Raw genomic sequence first — 21,267 nt, forward strand, 5'->3', positions numbered from 1 at the left:
CATGGAGCAGCTGGTGGGCTTAAACTGCCAACCTTCTAGTTTGCAGTCTAGTGCTTATCCTCTAGAGCCACTACACTCTTCAGCGTGTCATTATCACCATAATTATTATTATGCATTTAAAATATTTTCTTTTTCCTATTCTAAAAATTGGAGTGCAATGGTTCTTTAGAATAAGAACTAGACTGCAAACCACAAGGTCATCGGTTCGAGTCTTAACAGCCACTCCGCGGGAGAACAATGAGACATTCTATTCCCAAAAAAGATTTCCAATCTCAGAAACTTTATACAATGTCACTATGAGTCAGAAGTGACTCAATGACACTTAACAACCACAACAACATTTTAAAAATTAGGATGAAATATTTTTAACTTACTGACCCACTCATGTAACCAATACCCATTAGTGGTCTTTGTACCCTGAAAGTTTTTAAAACACTGCTAAAGGAGCCATTGACATTTTTGACATCAGGAAATGATCTGGCTTGATGTGTATTTCAGAAGATAACTTCTTGCCCCTAAATATTAACTATATTATTGGTTTTATCATTGGAGTCTTTGTGTGGCCCTGTGAGTTAATGCGCTGGACTACAAGGCTGGTTTAAATCGGCTCACCAGCCGATTCCTTGGAAACCCTAGCATGCCTTAAAACTTGGTAAGCTTTTCTTTGTCTTATTTTTGCAATAATATTAGCTGACCTGCATCTGACAGTCTGTATAGTGAATATATTCCAGAGATGATAAATTTGATAGAAAAAATAATAGAGGGTAAAAAGGTATGTACCATATCAAATTCTGAATACCATTTTTTAACCTAAATTGTAATTTTATCTCATTTTTGCATGAGTACTGTATTATGTTGTTGTTAAGTGTCATTGAATTGATTCCAATTCACAGTGACAGTACCCTATATATGGTTTCCAGGATTTGTATCTGTGTCTGTTTCATTTGGTCTCTCATATCTTTGCAGTAGAGAGTCCATGTAGTGCATCTGCCTAGCAGCTGGAGGATTTGAACTGCCGACCTTGTGGTTCACAGTCCAGTGCTGATCCTATAGCACCACTCCAGGAGTCCTACCAGTATATTCTACTTCTCTCAAAGCAAGGTGGGGGGGGGCATTCCTTGACACAGAATTTTTATAGTCCTTCCTCTAGAAACACTGAAAAACACATTACTTTCCTTGAAAGTTATTAACCTGGTACAATGTTTGCAGATTCAAGCACTATATATCAAAGAACTATATATTTTGTAAGTACCAAAAAAGATAGTGATGGTGGTTATGTGCCATGGAGTTGTTTCTGACTCATAGCGACCCTGTACAGGGTTTCCGAGGCTGTAAATCTACAGAAGCAGAAAGCCTCATCTTTCTCCCACAAACCAGCTAGTAGTTTTGAACTGCTGACCTCGAGGTTAGCAGCCCGACTCATAACCACAATGCTACCAGAGCTCCTTAAAAAAAAAGATAGTATCATTGCTAAATTGACTGCTAAATATTATATCTGATGAAATGTAAAACAATCTAATAAGAATATGAATTTTCTTAGATCATATAAATTATTTAGTGATCTTTTGATACTACAGGTAAAATCTTATTTAATGAAGAATGACTTTAAAGGGGGGTTATGAGGTTGGGAATGTTACTCTCTTTGAGTAAGATCCACTTTTCCTAAAATTTTAGTCATTTAAGACAACCACACTTGAGCCACAAAATAGCTATTGCTTTTTACAACATTGCAGTTCATTGTTGATCCTATTAGTTGCCAATTCATTGTAATTCTGCTCACTAATGCTAGATTAGTTTACCAAGAGAGTGAGATACTATAATAGTGATGGGATTATAAACCTACAGTCTTCATGAAATGCCTCACATTTCATAGACTTTTGTTATATTACTATTTCAGAATGCATTGGGCCTTTAAGAACTGCTAAGAGAAATTACAACATTTCAAAACCCTGTATTTAGGGTCTGATTACTGGAGCACACTGTGACTGGGTTAATGTTTAGCATGGCTGTCCTGTGGATTCACTAGGGTGTTGAGAGATGGAGACTTTATTTTTCTTTCCTAGATGGACCTTGTTTCCCAATTAATTAATACCTGCTTTAAAATATCCTTTGGAATAGAGTTGGGAAGTCTTAAAACTTAGTAATGGATTTATTTTTATAACTGAAATAGCTGCTTTCACCCAAGTAGGAGTATTAATGAATATCAAGCTACACGCTGCTCTCCGGGTAGAGCACTACTAGTAAGAACAACTGTTTTTTTAAAACTCTATTCTGGGATTTCATTGTTACTATGCAGTATTAAAGAACTAACCTTGTATATAGTAAGCTCACATGCAGTTCAATTTTCGTTTTTTTCTTTAGTTATATGTAGCTAGAACAAAGGCATAAAACGTATGCATGCAGTTTAAAGAACAATTATGAAGTGAACACTTGAGTAACTACCACCAAATTTAGAAAATGTGTCAACATTTCAGAAACCCCACCAATCACCCACTTGCTCCTCCTAGATCACAACCTTTTGTGGGTTGTGATTATTATTTATATCTGTTTTTTTGGTTTTTTTTCTTTTTCTTTGTAATGCAATCACTTAATGATATATTCTTTTGTGTCTGACTTCTTTCATGCACCATTTTAGTGTGTGAGATTTTTAATCTGTTATTGCTATCCAGTGCATTGTTAAAATAAAGCCTTTTATTAAAATATATATTTGCCTTTCTCTCTTTTTACTTAGGATCTTTGTAACTCTAGATGCTTTTGAATCTTTCTACTTTGCCTTCTTCAACTTTCTGCTAAACAGATCCCAATACTAGTCTGGACCCCAGTTTTCTGAACTAACCCCACTGCCCCCAGTTTGATGGCATCTGTTTAGATGAGACTACATCTTTAAGGCTTCTGTGCTCAGTTAAAAAATCTTCCCTTCTCCAAGGCTGGTCCAAGGGTCTGGTCATGTGATTTCACCAGTGACATCACATTCTGACTGCCGGGGAACACTGATTCTTTAGGTGGCAATTTGTTCCTGTGAACACAGAGAAGGCAGGCAAGTGTCCTTCTAAAGCAGTTGCTACCAGGTCTCCTGTAAAATCTCCTCATCCTAAATGACCAACTGCTGCAGTCTGCCAAGGTTATTTCTTCCCTGAGGCAAGAAGGGGGAAAAAAGCAAGCTGTGATTGAAGGTAAGCCGACTTTAGCCAGAGCTTGGAAATGAAGCATGACCCCAGGGAGAAGGGGCTCTGGATAATCACAAATGGTGTACTGTAAGATTCTAATCACTGCTTGCTTTTTTAGAGCTGCCTGACAATTGCCATTGTTAACAGTAGACTAACTACAAAAAAGGATGATGTACTCAGTGCTTGTGTTACCTACTGATGTAATAGGATTCTTTCTTCCTGTTAGGAAGCTTGTTGCAGGTCTACATTCATTTTGTCTTAATATCCTTAGATCTAGGGGGACTCATTTGATATATTGTGTAACATTAGAGGATTTTTTAAATTCATAAAAATCTTTTTTTCCCTCTCTCCTAAAAGGAGAAATCTTAAGCTAGAACAAATTGTTAAAGTAAATTTCTGTTTATCTGGTTCTCTATGTTCATGTCAGCATTTGAGTTGAGAATTGAAACAGTTTGTTTTTTTTTCCCTTGCTGTACTTTATTCTCTTTTGGCCCTTATTTCTTAGCTGGCTTTTTCCCTCCAAGCTCTCAGCTACACACCAGCATTAATCTTTATCAGCATGACACTAACATGATAGGAAATGCTGGGTTGGTGATTCAGCAGCCAACCATTTTACAGCCAGGTACTCTTGAAGATACCGAAAGGACTTTGATTTGGCATTTTAAGATTAACTTGTTCACCTCCACTCCACACCTTACTCCCACCCCCAATATGATTTCACTTCTGCAGAGTTTTTTTTCTTTCAAATATGTACATTACTATGCTCAATTCTGAAAACTTGTGCTTTGTAAACCAGGTACAGCTTAGGGTGGTAGTTCAAATTTACTCTTTGAGAACACTGAAGTTATCTGTTAGGAGTGGAGAGTTCAAGATGGAGATGCAGATGGGAGGGAGAGAGGGTCCATCCAGGCCCACTTTGGCTTTCTCTGAGAAGGGATTAGTTGCCAAATAGTCTGGATGAAACCTTGTCCCTGCCAAGGTTGGTACAGCAAATGTGAGCTTTGGCTGGTTGAATTAAGTGATGGCGTTACTTTGCATTTTCCCCCAGTGTGTATTTGCATAAATTCCTCAATGCATTTTGTTTAATAGCAAAATATTGCTCCATTAGACGCTGTTGCAGAAATACTTTGAGCAAATTTGTTAAGCAATACTAACTCTGTGTGAGTTCAACTTCTTAGTTTGAATACCTCTTCCTGATCCCCATCATTCATCAAACAAATTTTGATTCAGTAGGTATTTATTGAGTCTAAGATATGTGCTAGACACTTCTGAGAAGGCAATGATGAATCAGACAGAGGACTTGCCTTCAAAGAACTTAGTTTGGAAAGGAAGATAAGAATTGTGTGTAAGTAATTGTAGTGTTGCTGTTGTTGTTTAATGCCATACAAAAAAAGTAATTGTAATAGAAGTACTAAAAGTGACACAGATAAAGAACAAAACGATGACTTTTGAGCGAATGAAATGTTTCTTCCAGTTGAAAGATCTAGGAGGGACATTTCATCACTGAGCCATGTGCTGTTTTCTTAATCTCATCTTGTAAATCTTAGACTTCTCTGGCATACTCACTTATCTGCATAGGTATTATACCCACTTCAGGGCTGGCAGCAAGGATCCTTTTCAATCACTTTCAAGCCATCATTAACTTTTAAAAAGTCGAAGTCTTATACCAATCAAAGTGAACTTTATACATTTTAAACAGCTTTTCTTTTGAAGAGGTTGACATACTTTCTTTGGAAGCCCCAATCAGGTTAAAGTTGCCCTATAGCAGAGGTAGCATAGTGGTTATGAGTTGCGCTGCCAACCTCAAGGTCAGCAGTTCGAAACTACCAGCTGTTCCACAGGAGAAAGATGAGGCTTTCTACTCCCATATAAATTTACAGCCTCAGAAGCTGTATACAAGGTCACTATGAATTGGAACCGACTCCATGGCACATAACCAACCAACCATAGCAGAGGTGGGGAATGTACAGCCCGCTGGCCATGTGAGGCCCTTGAAATCCTTTCATCTGGCCCTGCCAAGGCAATCACAGTTCCAGCCATCACATTGTTATTGTTAAGTGCTGTTGAGTCGATTCTGACTCATAGAGACCCTGTATAAGATTTCCAAGGAGCAGTTGGTGAATTTGAACCACCGACCCTTATGGTTCAAACTGACCTTGCGCTTTATCCCACCGCACTACACCAGGACTCCTTGACCAAATATAGTCAGCTAATTTTTACGTTGATAATTTTGTATGGCCCGTGAATACTGTTATAAAATTTGGCAGGAGAAAAGGTTCCCCACCCCTGCCCTATAGGATTGAGTTATTAAGTGGTTCCTGATATGATGTCTGCAAAAATCTTTGATCCTTTGTCTCCCTTCCAAAACAAAAACTAAATACCTGAGCTGATCCAAGCTCCTGTCTTGTTTCGTTACAGCAACTCCTATCATTTCTCCCTTTCACTGTCACTCTCACACGTCCCTTTCTATTCAGACTGCCTTAAGACATTAACCATCTTGTGCCTGTTGTTGTTAAGTGCCGTGGAGTTGGTTCCGACTCATGGTGACCCTGCATAAGGTTTCCAAGGAGCGAATGGTGAGTTTGAACTGCCAACCTTGCAGTTATCAGTCCAGTGCTGATCCTACAGCTAGCTCCACTAGACTGCAGAAAACTCTGAATGTGAGGGACATTCCCACCCACTGATGATATTATATTATCAGCACACCCTGACTATAGTTGTCTGACAGTTGAAGGGCTCACCTTTCCATACTTAGAAAGGAAGTATTAGGAATGTAAGAGTGTCTGAAGTGCTAATATCTGTTTCCTATTTAATACAGAGGACAAGCCATACAATGGTGCAGGAATAGGTTTTGTCAATCGGATGATGGACTTCTTGGAGGAGCCAATCCCTGGTGTGGGGACCTATGATGATTTCAATACAATCGACTGGGTGAGAGAGAAGTCACGAGACCGGGATAGGCATCGAGAGGTAAGGCGAAAAAATGTGTGTGAATAAGTATTAGGAAACACCAGTTGAAGATACATATCCTTTACATTCATTTCTTTCATCAGCCCTGAATGTGGCTGAACCTTGCTTTAATTAACAATGCAGAGTTTTATTTTTTAATTTATTTTTGTTTTGTAATTATTTTGTATGTTGGCTTCAAGATTTCTTTTAAAATTTAATGAGTGTTTATTTTTCTTTAGTAAGCAGTTGAAAAGGATCCTTGATGGCAGCCCTGAAATGGGTATAAATGCCCATAAACAGACTTGAGAAGAATCCAGATAAATTTTTAAGTCTTCCTCCTGCATCTCAGCTACTTTTTGTGGTTTTCCTTTGAAGCAGGATTTTTTTAACTAAGAAAAATAGACTATCTTCACTAAAGGAATAAAGGAAGAGAATAAATGTTCAGAGTTCTAATATTTACTGGGAGTCACTTGGTAGTGCAAATAGTTAAGCACTTGGATACTGACCAGAAGGTTGACAGTTCAAATCTATCCAGAGACACCATGGAAAAAAGGTTTGATCATTTACTTCCAAAAGATCACAGCCATTGAAAACCATATGAAAACGGTTGTACTCTAACACACATGACATATCCGTGGGTTGGAATTGACTTAATGACAATTGTGGTTTGGGGTTTTTTTTAATGTTTGCTGAAGCATACAAGATAAATTCTTTGTGATTATAGCTTTTTCACACCCATAAAACCAAAGCAAATGTACACAATAAATTCAAACAAAACTAGCAGACCAACCAAATTCAAATTTAAGCACATTAATTTACTGTGATAGGTTATAAAATCAGCTTGAGATAGGCAGCTGATCTCAACTCTTGGTGGCCCCCATGTGTGTTGGAGTAGAACTGTACTCCATAGGGTTTTCAATGGCTGAATTTTTTTTAAAGTAGATCATCAGACATTTCTTCCAAGGTTGTTCTGAGTAGGTAGGCTCTGGCCTCCAACCTTTCAGTTAGCAGCTGACTGCCTTAGTAGTTTGTTTGCACTACTCAGAGATTCCATTGTAGGTAGTCCATCCATCTGACCGTTACCCTTTATAGAAGTCAACTGCCACAACTTCCTTCCTCAGAGTGGGTGGTAGGTTAGAACTACTGACGTTTTGGTTAGCAGCTGAGCATTTAACCACTGCAACACCTTGTAATAGGTTGTTACTTACTGCTATGATACAGGCTCTTTTGAATTTTAAAAAATAGTTTTTATACTTTTCTTTTTTCAGAGTACTGTGAAAACTTCTCAGAGTACTCTGTAAAGATCATTTGCCTTTGACTTGGTCCTATGTTATCATTTAAATCAGTCACATATTGTAGTTTGTGGAAGGGTCACATGAAGAGCTTATTGAAAAGGTAGGTTACCAGCCCCATCTCAGAGATTCTGATTCAGTAGGCCTTCTGGTGAGACATTTCTTTAATCAACAATAGTAGGTAGAAAAAAAGTAAGTTTTTCTATCTTGTTATTTCTGCTTTGACTCCAAATAAAGACTTGAGGTTTTGTTTGTTTGGTAAAAATATATACAGCAAAACATTTGCCAATTCAACAATTTCTACATGTATAATTCAGTGACATTGATTGCATTCTTCATGTTGTGCTAACATTATCACTCTCCTTACCCAAATTATTGTACTACCATTAACATTAACATAAATCCAGTGCTGTCTAAGCAAAAACTCCCTCCCTCTCATTGTGTGCCGTCAAGTTGGTTCAGACTCATGTGACCCCGTATAGGGTTCCCAAGACTGTAAATCTTTATGGAAGCAGAAAGCCTCATCTTTCTCTCAAAGAGTGGCTGGTAGATTTGAACTTCCAACCTTGCAGTTAGCAACCCAATGCTACCAGACCTCCTCCCATCCCTGGCAGCCGCTACTAATTGGTTTTATATGTTTGCTTATTTCATATAAGTGGGATCACACAATAGTTGGTTCTTTTGTAATTGACTTATTTCACTTAGCATAATGTTGTCAAGATTCATCCATCTTGTGGGCATGCATTGGAACTTCATTTCTCTTTATAACTAATATTTCTTTGTGTATATATTCAACATTTTGTTTATCCATTCATCTGTTGATGAAAATTTAAGTTATTTTCAACTTAAATGATTCAATTATTCCACTATTAGGGATAGTGCTGAAATAAATTTTGGTGTCAAACATCTATTTGTGTTACTACTTTCAATTTTGAATACAGGACTATTTAGGATTAGGAGTGTTAGACCATAAGATAGTTCTATGTTCAACTTTTTTGAGGAACTGTCAAACTCATTTCTGCAGTGGCTGTACCATTATTTTACATTCCCACCAGCAATGAATGTGGGTTCCATTACAAATTAGTCTTTAAGCTGACCTTATACTCCCTTGGATAACGTACTAGACTGCAAGATCAGTTTGAATTGTAAGGTCGGCAGTTCAAACCCACCAGCTGTTTCTCAGAATCCCTATACAGGGTCGTTATGAGTGAAGACTGGCTTGAAGGCAGTTAACAACAGCATACTCCCTCCTGAGTTCTTGGTTCCTTCTTAGAGCCAAGCAAACCTCCTGAACAGTCAGTTTCAGATTACTTTTTAACAAATTATTTATGATTTTGCTGTAGATGAAGGTGAGGTGGCTAAGAGTTTCAAGGATAGGAAATAGAGATACAAAGAAAGGGGCAAGTACCAATAGCACAGCTGTCAGAATGCTTGTTTGGGGCACTGAAGAGTTAAATTGACAAGGCTTGATCCAAAAGATAGAACTTTCTACACCTTTTGATAATCTCAGATATCCCCAGCAGGTCTTTGAAAACTAAAGAAATGCATTTTTTTTAATATCACTTAGTACCTGTGGTCAGCATACAACATCTTGTGGTAGTCAGGACTTGGAATTTGCCTAATCTAAAGCACAATGCTAGGTAGTAAACCACAAAGTGTACTTTCACTACTGGAATTAGCCTATATTTATTTATTCTTTGAAAAACAAGCAAAATATGTTCTGGGAGTCAAGAGAAAATCTCCTTTGATTTTCTGATGCCTGGGCAGAAAGTGAACAGGCCGTAAACAAAACAGGTTGATTTTACAAGAAATTCACAGGCGAAGCCTTGGCAGCTCAAAGGTTAGACTCTGCTGCTACACACAGAACGATTGTTTGTTGGAACACATCAAGTGGCTTTGTGGGAAAAAGACCTGACAATCTGCTTCTGTAAAGATTACAGCCTAGAAAACCCTATGGAACAGTTCTACTTTGTCACAAGGGATTACTGGGAGTTGGAATTGACTCCAGGCACCCAAACAACTATTCTAGTATAAAAAGTTTAGAAAATCTGAAAAGTTCTTGGTTAAACTTGTTCAGCAGAAGATTATTTGAGAAGCAACTCCAGGTAATTTGTCTTTGTGTTTCTTTATTGAGCAATTTTAAGATGAAAAAAAAGTATATATCAATGTTTTCTCATTTTCCCTTAGATTACCAACAAGAGCAAAGAGTCAACATGGGCCTTAATCCACAGTGTGAGTGACGCTTTTTCTGGCTGGCTGTTGATGCTACTTATTGGGCTTTTATCAGGTATGGTAAACTAGTTCTAAGATTGTGTTGTGCTCTATCTGCCCCACCCCCGCCCCAGTGTCATGAACTGAATTGAGTACTATGGTTTACTATTTTCCTACCTTAAATGAATTGCTGGTGAACCTCCTTTTAGAAACTCGGTTTCCCCATCCGTAAAGGGGGCTCTATTGCCTGAAACACCTACTTTAAATAAATGAGAGTTAAGTTAGGAGATGCAATTGACAAACGTTTTATAAACTATAAAATCTTCTATCCATCTAAAAGTGTTGTTTTCATTGCATTTTGGTGCTTGCTTTGAGAAAGAGCCCATCTGTTGGGGACAGTCAGTTGAGCTTCAACATACATTGCCAGAAGTTTAGGAGAGAGGTTGTAGAAGAGGACTTCCTGATAATTTATCTTTAATATTTCTTTAACCTCTACTCTTTCATTCATTGGTACAGAAGGGCATGTAATATATGCCTCTGTCCCTTCAAAGAATTGATGATCTTAGTCTTTCATAACAGCTTAGGAGTAGGGATGGTATACCTTTTCCTATAATCAACATCTCCATCAAACTCCCAAACCACCCCAACTAATATACAGCTTAACTAAAAATATTTACTATGCAAATGCAGATTTAAAACAAGTTCTCAAGCAGGCTTTTTCTCCCATGGAGGAAGCATAATGCCAGGGAGGAAACTAGACAAAGATGTTATGGGTTATGTTCTTATGACACTAAAAGATGGGGCCTAGAAAGATCTGGGAGACTGAGCTAAAATAGAAGTTATAGGGGGAACCTGGAGTTTCATAGCATAAAATGTCAGTCAATAGCAAAGACTCTAGCTTTTATTGGATTTGATTTCCAGCTCCATAATTTGCTAATTTTGTGGCTTTTGACAAGTTTCTTAGCCGCTGGAAGCATTAGTCTACTGATCTATAAAACATGTATGATAAGTACTGGACCACAAGGCCGTTTGAATCGCAAGGTCAGTGGTTCAAACTCAACCAGCCACTCCTTGGAAACCCTATACAGACAGGGTCCCTGTGATCCAGAAGCAACTAAACGACACTTAACAGCATATTACATGCTGGAGTCCTGGTGTGGTACTGTAGAATCACTGAACTGATAACTGCAAGGTTGGCTGTTCAAACCAAGCAGCCACTCCTTGGAAAACCTGACACAGTGTCAATTTGAGTCAGGACTGACCCGACAGCCGTTATCAACAACATATTGTATATTTGTTGTGAGGATTGAATGAGATGCAACACACATAGCACTTAGCACAGTGTCCAGTGTTAATGTTGTTGTTGCTGCTGCTGCTGCTGTTGTCACTCAGAGTCATAAAGTATAAAATTCTGGGTTTTTAAAGAGTGCCCAGGGCAGGGGTCCACATACATTTTCTGTATAGGGCCAGACAATAAATACTTGCGGGCCAAGTGGTCTCTGTAGCACTTATTTAACTTTGCCAGTGTAGCACAAAAGCAACCATAAACAATAGATAAATAAATAAGGGTGGCTGTGATTGAATAAGTACAAATATAGGCAGTGGGCAGGATATGGTCCTGTATTGATAGTTTTTCACCTCCTGATCCAGAGTGTTAACTGCCCTGCCTGACTCTCACAGGCCAGGTATGGAGCTGGTTAATATTAATCTGGATAGTCATGGTCTGTAATGCCAAATACTAAGGAAGAAAATGATTGGGAAAGGGTTATAAACAGTTTAGCAGTTAGGAGGATATCAGTGACCTTTGACGAACAATTTCAGGTCAATGTTGGGAGCCAGATATTAAGGGGAGGCAACCAGTATAGAAGTTTTGGGTATTCATTGGAAGGAGAAAAAGAACAAAAGCTCGAAGTGATGACAAAAATAAAGGAAAGTGTTTTATTCTTTGTTGGTGATGTTGGTGTTAAGTGCCAATGAGTCAGTCAGTCTCCACTCATAGCCACCCTTGTTTAAGGTTTCTGAGGAGCAGCTTATCCTACAATGCTACAGGGAACTCTGATAAAAATTTGTTTTCAGAACATTCATCACTTATACCATGAGTATGCCCCTTTCATGGACCCTGACTGTACACCAGATGAAAGGCAGTGCCATATTAGACTACTAACAAGACTGGCTCTTTCACCAGTATCGATTACAGTTTAGGGGAATAGGGTGGACGACTATGTTGGCATATTTCCTTTAAGCTCCCTTTCTTGGCAAACCATCATGGAAGGAAGAGTGATGTTTTATCTCGAAAGAACCATTATATAAGGAAAATAGTGATGGCTTTTAGCCAAAAAATTGTGTTTTTTGGTTCTGTTCTTGATAAACAGAGTGAGTGGCTTTCATTTCTAGGTTCTTCAAGAATAATGTTAGCAAGTGCCAGATGAAACAATAAAAGACATTGCCTAAAACAGAGTAACTTGATTGCCAAGGACTGTAAATTATCTTAAATTAGCAGTGTCTCCTATAACCAAGTGTAATGGGCATATTGGGATTCATGAGTAGGAATCATATATCCTTCCATACACAGTGTACACTTACTCTTGGCAAGGATGCTTTCATGTCTAACCAAGAATTTAGTTTATTCATCTTGCTTCAGAAGTGTTGATTATGTCTTGGTTTTGAAAACTTTAAAGTTGATCCTTACCATATGTCTCTTCACTTTGAGCTCTGTGAGATTACCTTTAGCATTCAGAGATTAAATGCTATTGAAAAGCCAAAACAAGGCCCTTAATAACCCTGAAACCTCACCATCAGAATTAGCATGAGAACACTAAAGTTCTTTAAGACTATAAAGTTCTATAAGACTCTAAGAGAGCATGACATTGAAAGTCAGTATAATCATAATTGGACAATAACTTGAATCTGTATTTGTCCAAGACAGTACTATCCCTTTGGTGTTCCAAAGTGTTTGCAGGGTGCAAGAATGTGCACCCTGCAAACACTTTGGGATATCTTGGGTTAAAGTCATAGCCTTTTTTTCCCAGCTCTCTGCTTTTAATTGTTTTCCAAAGTATGGGTCACCAAAACATTTACTAAGAGTGATTTGGTTTAGGATTTCGGAAATTTTTAGTAGTTGGAAAAAAAAACCACAACGTTCTTACAATGGAAACATCAGTTCTCTCCTGAGTTTAAATCATAATATAGGTTGGTGTCTTTGGGAAATGGCCACAGTTTTCAAGATCTAATTATGCATAATGAATTGAGAATTATTGGAATTTCACAGTAGCAGTTAAACAGCCATAAATTGTGTATCTCCTTAATTTATTTTAATTGTTGGAAATTTTAAAGAAACTTCAGTTAATATTTTATTAAGTGCCAATTTTAGGATATAACTAAATATCATTTATTAAAGAATAACAGGCCTACAGTTATTATTTGATGAAGGACAATCATCTACTGGTTACATGAATTTGTTAGTCAAACTGAAAATAATGTGAATTACAAAAGATTGGAAAATATTTTTATTCTGCAGACTCAGTAAATTTCTGTCGTTTGCTGTTACTGTGCTCATTTTTTAAAAATGGATTAGATAACAATATAAATGAATTCAAATCAGAGTCCTAGAGTAAGTATTGGATGCCAGAGAGGTATTTGTAACCGAAGTTCCTTCCTAAGTCTGTGTATATGTGCTACCTTAAAAATCCCTTAAGGACAGGCTGGGAGTAAATGAGTATCATTTAAAATTACCAAAGACTAATGCTTGGATTCTAACAAATAATCCATTTTATCCTCTATTGTTGTTTTTGTTAAGTGCCATCGAATCGGTTCCGACCCCTAGCGACCCTGTGTAGGGTTTCCGAGGAGCAGCTGGTGAGTTTGAACTGCCGACCATGCAGTTCAAACGGCTTTGCAGTCTGGCGCATTAACCCACAGCGCCACACCAGGACTCCTATCCTCTATTGTTGTTGTTAAGTACCGTGGAGTCGGTTCTGACTCATAGTGACCCTGCACAGGGTTTCCGAGGCTGTAAATCTTTACGGGAGCAGAACGCCTCATCTTTCTCCCGCGGAACCGCTGGTAGTTTCAAACTGCTGACCTTGAGGTTAGCAGTCCGATTTGTAACCACTACGCTACCAGAGCTCCTTACACAATGAACTAGGAGGTAGAATAAAAGCACTAAATATGTTATTAAGCCAATCCTCTATTAGTTCTATAGTATATAATTTGAGACTTTTTTAAGTTGGCAAATCATAAACCAGTTGTATAACAGTATCAAATCTAGAGTTTCATAGAAAGTTCCCACCTAAACTCCATCTTACCAAGCCTGAAGAAAGTTAAGCTCATACACATAATATGCTGACGTATAGTTCTTTTTCTAATAGTTTTTATGTCCTGTGCCAGAGATGAGAATATTTCTGGTACTGATTATAAGACCAAGGGTAAAAGGATTGTTGTAGAAGGCATACCATGGCAGTGGCTGGCAAGAGAGAGACATTCCTAGCCCAATCTTGACCTAGTTTCTTTTTTCCTCCCTCACACTTACTTTCCAAGTCATTTAGGAGAAGGCAGCCGTGTTTCTCCCCTATTGTTTCTGGCTATTTTATTTTTATTTGTTTTGCATGGAATGGAGCTCAAACAACCAGAAGAGAAAACACATTTTGATCAATTAAGCAAAATATTTGCTTCAAATTTCAGAAGTTACGTGGAGGGAAATAAAAATACTAAGTACTTTGACATGTGTTTGGTTTTTTTCTGTTTAAGCTTTTTGCATACTTTTGTTCATAGTATAGAGTTGGACTTTTTTCCCCTTAGAAATCATTCTTAAATCTGGCATTTTTGAATATTGGAAATATTTTTTTCAAAAGAACTTACTATTGTTAAGTGCCATTTGAGTGAGTTCCAACTCACAGTGACCCTGTATAGGGTTTCCTAAGAGCGGCTGGTGGGTTTGAACCACCAACCTTGTGGTTAGTCATTCAGTGCTCTGGCCTTATGCATATAGTGAAAATCAAATAATGTTTAATAAACTTTGCTGTGTTTAAAAACAAAACTTTTTATTGTGACTTGAGTGAAAGTTTATAGAGCAAAATTTTTTTTTTCAATTCAACAATTCACACACACATACACACACACATAATATTTTTTACTGTATGTCAACCTTTATTTTTAAAAATGCAAAATTTGCTGAGGTTTTGGCTGACGCGTTCTTCCTCTAAGGGGAAAAATACATATTTTTGCTTTTTTAAAAAAATAAAATAATACTTTATGTTCCAGCTTAATGTTCCAATTATATTTAAATTAAACACATTTTAAAGTTTTGTGTTTTGTTTTTAGGCCTTCCACTTTACCAAAGTTAATATGTATCTAACCCTCTAGTTAGTGATTTACTCTTTCTTCCCCTCCCCATGTTTCTTTCAGAGTGAAAACCTTTTCTTGACCTTTCATAATAGAGGTCTCATACGATATTTGTTCTTTTCTGATTGATTTATTTTACTCAGCATAATGTCAGCAAGGTTCATCCATGTTATTTAAGATGTTTCACAGATTCATACACATTTTGGTTTCTGACACTGATTGCATCCCTGTAGTATAACAACACTTTTCCCACTTTCTTTCTGTGTTTACCCTTTCCATTCTTCTTCTTTCCTATTATCTCCTACCTTCTGAGTTTTATTCCTGGGAAAATGCTGTCCTTTGATCTTATATAGTTGATTACTCTAAGGAGTGCATACCTCCCTGGTATTATTGTTCAAGTTATAAACCTGTGTATCTTTTGGCTGAAAGTTGAGCCGTGGAAGTGAGTTCAGTTAGGCCTGTAGGATATTTAAGGGGCATATCTTGGTGGTTCTAAATTTTACTTTCTTTATTAATTAGTAAACATAAAACTGTAAGCCATAACAGTTTCTTTGCCATGTAAATTCAGCTTAAAGGCAAGTCCCCTTGTCCCTTGCTCCCACCCAACCATTTTGCTTTTTCATAAGCTCCTTTTATAGCGAAATTCTACAGATGGCAAGTGTGTAATACAGAGATAAGGGGAAATCAAGCAAACACACCATCAGAAAGATATTATAGATGGAAAGAGAAAGTATAGCTTGTCTAGTATTTTGATTCCCCTTACTCTGATTATCAAAGAAAAAAAATTTCAGAAATTAAATTTAACTTTGCCCTTTCCCCCTTTCCAAATCAGGTTCCTTAGCTGGCTTGATAGACATCTCTGCTCACTGGATGACAGATTTAAAAGAAGGTATCTGCAAAGGGGGCTTCTGGTTTAACCATGAACATTGTTGCTGGAACTCTGATCATGTCACCTTTGAAGACAGAGACAAATGCCCAGAGTGGAATAGCTGGTCCCAGCTTATCATCAGCACAGATGAGGTAATATGTAGTAAAGATTTCTGAGTCATTGACCTTTGTTCTTACATTCACTTTATTTCTTAATTCTGTACTCAGAATAATTTATGGAATCTTCCCCTATTTTCCTTTCCAAGAAAAAGTGTCAGTTGCCTTTCTTTGTGGCTTAAGTGAAGCCCATTTCCATCCCTACTGACACATGAATTCATTTGGACATAGACTTGAAATTTTGTTGTTGTTGTTGTTTTTCCTCTTTTTAAAATTTATTTTTTGTTATCAAAGACAAAGATAATATCCAGAAACATCATCAAGAATGAAAGAATCTTTTCATGGCATTGTTTTTACAAAAGTTTCCAATGCAGTGTGAATATTTTGTTTTCTTATGTATGCTTCACTGATTAATTATGAGGTGAATGAACTGATGCAATTGCTTAAAAAAATACAGACACCCTTACAGAGGAGGGACAAAAAGCTGTTCTCATTCTGAATCTGTTGATTACAGTGAGTTCACTGGTCATAATACCACCACAGGCTAAGAACCAAAAAAATATTACCACAAAAATCATAGAAACTTATATTAAACACAGACATCAAAATGTAAAGCTATTGTTTTTTTGACATGTTTTCCATCTAGGACTACATACTTCTGACATCTTACTGGTGTTAGCTTATGGGCAGGGTCCGAAAGTTTCTGCTGCATATTCTTGCTCCTATGTCTATGGTAGCAAAATTCTCTCAATGAAGTGGTTACTCTTTAGAGCACTTAATTATGGATTTTAAGGGGGAGAAAACACCCCCAAGAATTTTAGTAAATATAATTTCTTGGGAGAATTTGTCGCCAAAGTAATCAAAGATGAATTTTGTGGAGCTTTTGGGTCAGTCTTCACTTCAAATATATAGCTAACGTTCCATTCTTCCAATAAAAGGGCTTTAGACCTTTTGATAAGATGGTTAATTGTAAACCTATGAAGTCACTCGAAGAAAGTGAATTTTATTTCGGGGCTTTCAGTTTGCTCTGCCTTTTTGTCCAGCCTTAGAAATAATTGTAAATTTGCTTTGGGCATATCAAAACAACTCATTTTCAGTGACAAGTGGCCTGACAGCGTTTTAATAATTGCTTTGCTCTGGAAAGGAACCACTTGAGCTATTTGATGTTGGTCTTTTTCTTTTTAAAATTTTTTATGATCTCCCTCCTAAAAAGCCACTACTCAAAAGAATTGTGTGTGTATCTAGGCTAAAACAAGCTTTTTACTTTTTTTCTCCTATTCCAGGGAGCTTTTGCCTACATAGTCAACTATTTCATGTACGTCCTTTGGGCTCTCCTTTTTGCCTTCCTTGCTGTATCTCTTGTCAAGGTGTTTGCACCATATGCCTGTGGCTCGGGAATACCTGAGGTGAGTGTCTACAGTGGATTATAAATTTTAATAATAATGATCCTTTTTGGTTAAAACCCTTTAATATGTATCTCAGCATATACCACAGTTTGGTGAATGTTAAACAGGATTAGGCCTGAGGTCTTCCCTTAAGCCTCTCCCAGTCTATGCCATCTGGAAATAAAAGGGAATTGAGTCTGAGCCTCCTAGGGGTTTCTGTTGGGACTCCTGAAGACCTCCCCTACTCCCTACCCAAGAAACGCTCATTGTAGATCCCAAGATTCTGGCCTCAAAAAGTAGAAGCGTTGCCAACTTTGTTAGAGTACAAGAAATAAAGCTGTTTTATTACAGTTTCCACAATGTGATTTGAACTAGAAGGGAGGGAGATTTTGCAACCCTATTCATAACTATTAGTTTAGATTGCTTAACAGTGACTAAAGCAACCAAGATGACCTTGGTCATTTCTATTTCCTGACCAAGTAATAACCATGAATTTCTTTAACAGTGAATCAAGGCTATGCCTAACCTTTAAGATTGTTTCAGGGGGATTAAGCTTGCCCTCTTAGAACATGTCTGTTGGGCCACTGGCCACCATTTTGTGATGTAAAGAAAACATTCATCATTCCCTTTTTTGCCTCCCTGTTCTTCCTATATTTATACTCTCATATTTACAATAAACTCTTGTCCAGCTATCACATAGCCAAAAAAGGGGAACATTAAAGCTTTCTTGGGCTCCTGGGTTCTCTCCCAAACTGGGATCACTGTAGGCCAAAGTGTTTGTATGAGCCATGGACAAAACTGTGTAATTTCTAAATTGAAGTTCAGAATATTGCTTCTTAGCAGCCTTGTTTACTTGCTTAGTTTTTATCTGATCTCTTTGTTTGACCTACAGATAAAAACTATCCTGAGTGGTTTCATTATTAGGGGCTACTTGGGTAAGTGGACCCTGATTATCAAAACCATTACCTTAGTACTGGCGGTATCATCTGGCTTGAGTCTGGGCAAAGAGGGCCCCCTAGTGCACGTGGCTTGCTGCTGTGGGAACATCCTGTGCCACTGTTTCAACAAATACAGGAAGAATGAAGCTAAGCGCAGAGAGGTAATTGCAAACACCCCTAATATTCTTTTTTTCTTTTGTGATTCAGGCAATGTTAAGATAAATACCCTTTGACCCAGAAATCCCACTGACACCCTAGCATGTTTATACACAAAGATGGATGCACGGGGATAGTCAATATAGCATTTACCAATGTAGTGAAAGACTTAAATTATCTAAATGTCAACAGTAAGGGACTGAGTGAAGAAACAGTAGGCTATCCGTACTGTGTAACTAATGAAAGAAAGAGGTAGCCCTATGTGTACTGACATGAAATGATGGCTACGAAACACTGTTAAGTTTTAAAACCAGTTTTTGAATGAGGTGTCGAACTTTTAAAAGGTGACACAGTTAAGCACTTCACTACACCTGAGTTCTAGCCCACCCAGAGGCACCTCAGAAGTAAGATCTGGCGATCTGCTTCAGAAAGGTCAAAGCCTTGAGACCCTATAAAGCAGTGCTGCTCTGCGCACAGGAGGTCACCATGAATTGGAATCAACTGAATGACAAGTAACAACATACATATGCACTTAGTGAATGTTTGGAAAGTGGGTTGACCTCAAACTGTTAAAAAAAAACTACCTCTTTCCCCTCAACCATACCACAGCATTTCTGTAGTTATTCTCATGTTTATACAATTGTTACTATATGTTATTTTGAGGAAGAAGAGCACATTTTTTCAGTGTTTCAAGTCATTGGTTACTTTCGTCCTGCTATTACTGAGGACTTTTGAAAATAATGATTCTTTCTCCAATTTCCTTGAATTTCAAAGAAGTCACATATGGAATGGGCTAAGACCAAGGTCCTTCCATTAAAACAAATTTTTAACAAAAGTCGAAAGTAGCAATTTTATTCTGGAAAGAAAATTAACCACAAGACTCAGAAGGAACTCAAGGAAGCTTCAATTTCATGTATGGAGTAAAGTTTGATAATACGAGAGAGGAAAGTACCTGGCATAGTTTTTCTGTTTTAAGTTTTTATTGTGGATTGAGTGAAAGTTTACAGGACACATCATCAGTTTTACATTCAACTGTTCATTACACCTTGTTCATTATAATGATTATAATCCCCTCCGTGTACCATCAGATAACAGTATTTCTATTAACTTTAGCTTTTTTTTTTAACACTCAGGCATATTTAATAATTTACACCACCAAAGGGCACATTCTGCAAGTCTGCCTCCTGGCTGCCATCTCATAGTCCCTCTCTTCCCATGAATCTAGAGTCCTCAGCTGCTCCCTCTCTCCATGTCCCCATCTCTGCTTCCATCTCTGGTGTCGCTGCTTCTCTCGATAGGGTCTCGCATTCCACTTGTGCTATTCTCCCTTGATGGTCCTAGGGTCCTCTATTTCTGGACTGTAAGATTAACTACTCCCCCGTTTTTGTTACAAAACTTCTACCTTTACAATTGTGACAGTTGCAATTAGTCATGATAACAGTTACTCACTACTGAATCATCTCTTTTCACCAGACCCAGCTAGACAAGATGAAAACTATTTAGTGGGGACTCTTTCTCCCCCCCCCCCCCCCACACACTCTTAAACTAAATTCTCTTTTGAAACCTTATAAGCCAGTCACTTCATGCCTGTATCCTCCCCCTCGTTTTAGGTTGCCAATGTCTAAGATGTTCATCCCTATCTACCCTGTGTACAGAGGGGATAACATTGATACTTGATGTGAAGACTCCTCCCCTCTCTGTTGGTATTTAGAGTTACTGCCTCCATGAGTATAGGTCAGGTTCATCAAATTGTAGCAATTTACCCTCATTCCCTTTATCAAAAATTGTTTTATTCTTTTTTTTTTTATCTTCCTCTAGTTGCATTCTTATTATCAAGCCATCGAGGCTAGGTCAAATGGGTGCTAAACGCAAGTTTGGGTGTCCTTGTGTGTCTCCCCTCCCTTCATACCATATCAGATGTATTCTTTACTCTCAGCTCTATCCCTCTGTGGCTATGTCCTTGTCCATAGGCTCAGGTGTCTCCAGGTCTCACCAGACTTTGGACCAACCAGCTCTTCCTCTTCTCTCTCTCATCTCCAGGTCAACGGGAGTCTATGGAACATGGTTGAACTCAGCCCATTTCTTCATTGCTGCCTTTCCCCCACTTCCACTTACCAGTAGACCAATGTGGTCTATAGTTTAAAAGGAATGGAGAGCTAGATGGAGAGAGGTCAGGATATCTGAGTAGATTATTTAGCTACCTGTCATAGGGTAGAAAGGAGCCTTGGTGGTGTAGTGGGTTACACATTGGACTGAAAACCACAGTGTTATCAGTTCACATCCACCAGCAGGAGAAAGGTGAAGTTTTCTGCATCCATAAAGATTAACAGTCTCAGCAACCCTATATAGGGTCGCTCTGGGTCCCAACTGACTGCACACCACACTACCACCACCACTACTGTAGGGCAGAGGGAATGTGTTAATATGTTAAGCCGAAATAATATACAACAGAAGTTAAAACATTGAAAGGACATTTTAATGGGCAAGAGGTTAGTGCTGTGCTTGCATGGGCGGAAGGTAAATTTGGAACTACAGTTTGTGGTTACTTTCATTCCATAAAATTGGCACTTTTGTTCAGATGTTGTTGCTGTTAGTTGTTAAGTGCCCTCGAGTCAGTTCCAACTCATAATGACACCCTATATAGTGTTTCCGAAGTTGTAAATCTTTACAGAACAGAAAGCCTCCTCTTCCTTTCATGCTGCAGTTGGTGGGCTTGGACCACACACCTTGTGGTTAGCAGTCCAGTGCTTAAGCTACTGAACCTCTCTGTTCAAATAGTTTCATATAAAATGAGAATTGGTTTTGTAGTTTCTCTGTAGACGTGTCATAAGTATATTTGAATCTT

The 21,267-nt window shown here is 37.9% G+C and overlaps 1 protein-coding gene across 3 annotated transcripts in view; it reads left to right on the forward strand.

Annotated features, from left to right (window-relative positions):
- Nucleotides 1-21,267, forward strand: part of LOC102842859 (H(+)/Cl(-) exchange transporter 5-like) — an 81,220-nt gene that overhangs the window by 38,196 nt on the left and 21,757 nt on the right. Inside the window, exons 1-6 of one of the 3 annotated variants that reach the window (XM_006877623.1) lie at nt 3,027-3,173; nt 5,986-6,137; nt 9,596-9,695; nt 15,792-15,979; nt 17,227-17,349; nt 18,221-18,427. In XM_006877623.1, the coding sequence (XP_006877685.1) occupies nt 6,030-6,137; nt 9,596-9,695; nt 15,792-15,979; nt 17,227-17,349; nt 18,221-18,427 (726 nt within the window). In that variant the 5' untranslated portion in view covers nt 3,027-3,173; nt 5,986-6,029. Of the gene's footprint in view, nt 1-3,026; nt 3,174-5,985; nt 6,138-9,595; nt 9,696-15,791; nt 15,980-17,226; nt 17,350-18,220; nt 18,428-21,267 lie in introns of those variants that run through there. The other 2 variants (XM_006877625.1, XM_006877624.1) reach the window with 2 other exon arrangements.

This window comes from Chrysochloris asiatica, unplaced genomic scaffold, assembly GCF_000296735.1.
Source record: "Chrysochloris asiatica unplaced genomic scaffold, ChrAsi1.0 scaffold00541, whole genome shotgun sequence".
In the NCBI taxonomy this organism is placed as follows: domain Eukaryota; kingdom Metazoa; phylum Chordata; class Mammalia; order Afrosoricida; family Chrysochloridae; genus Chrysochloris; species Chrysochloris asiatica.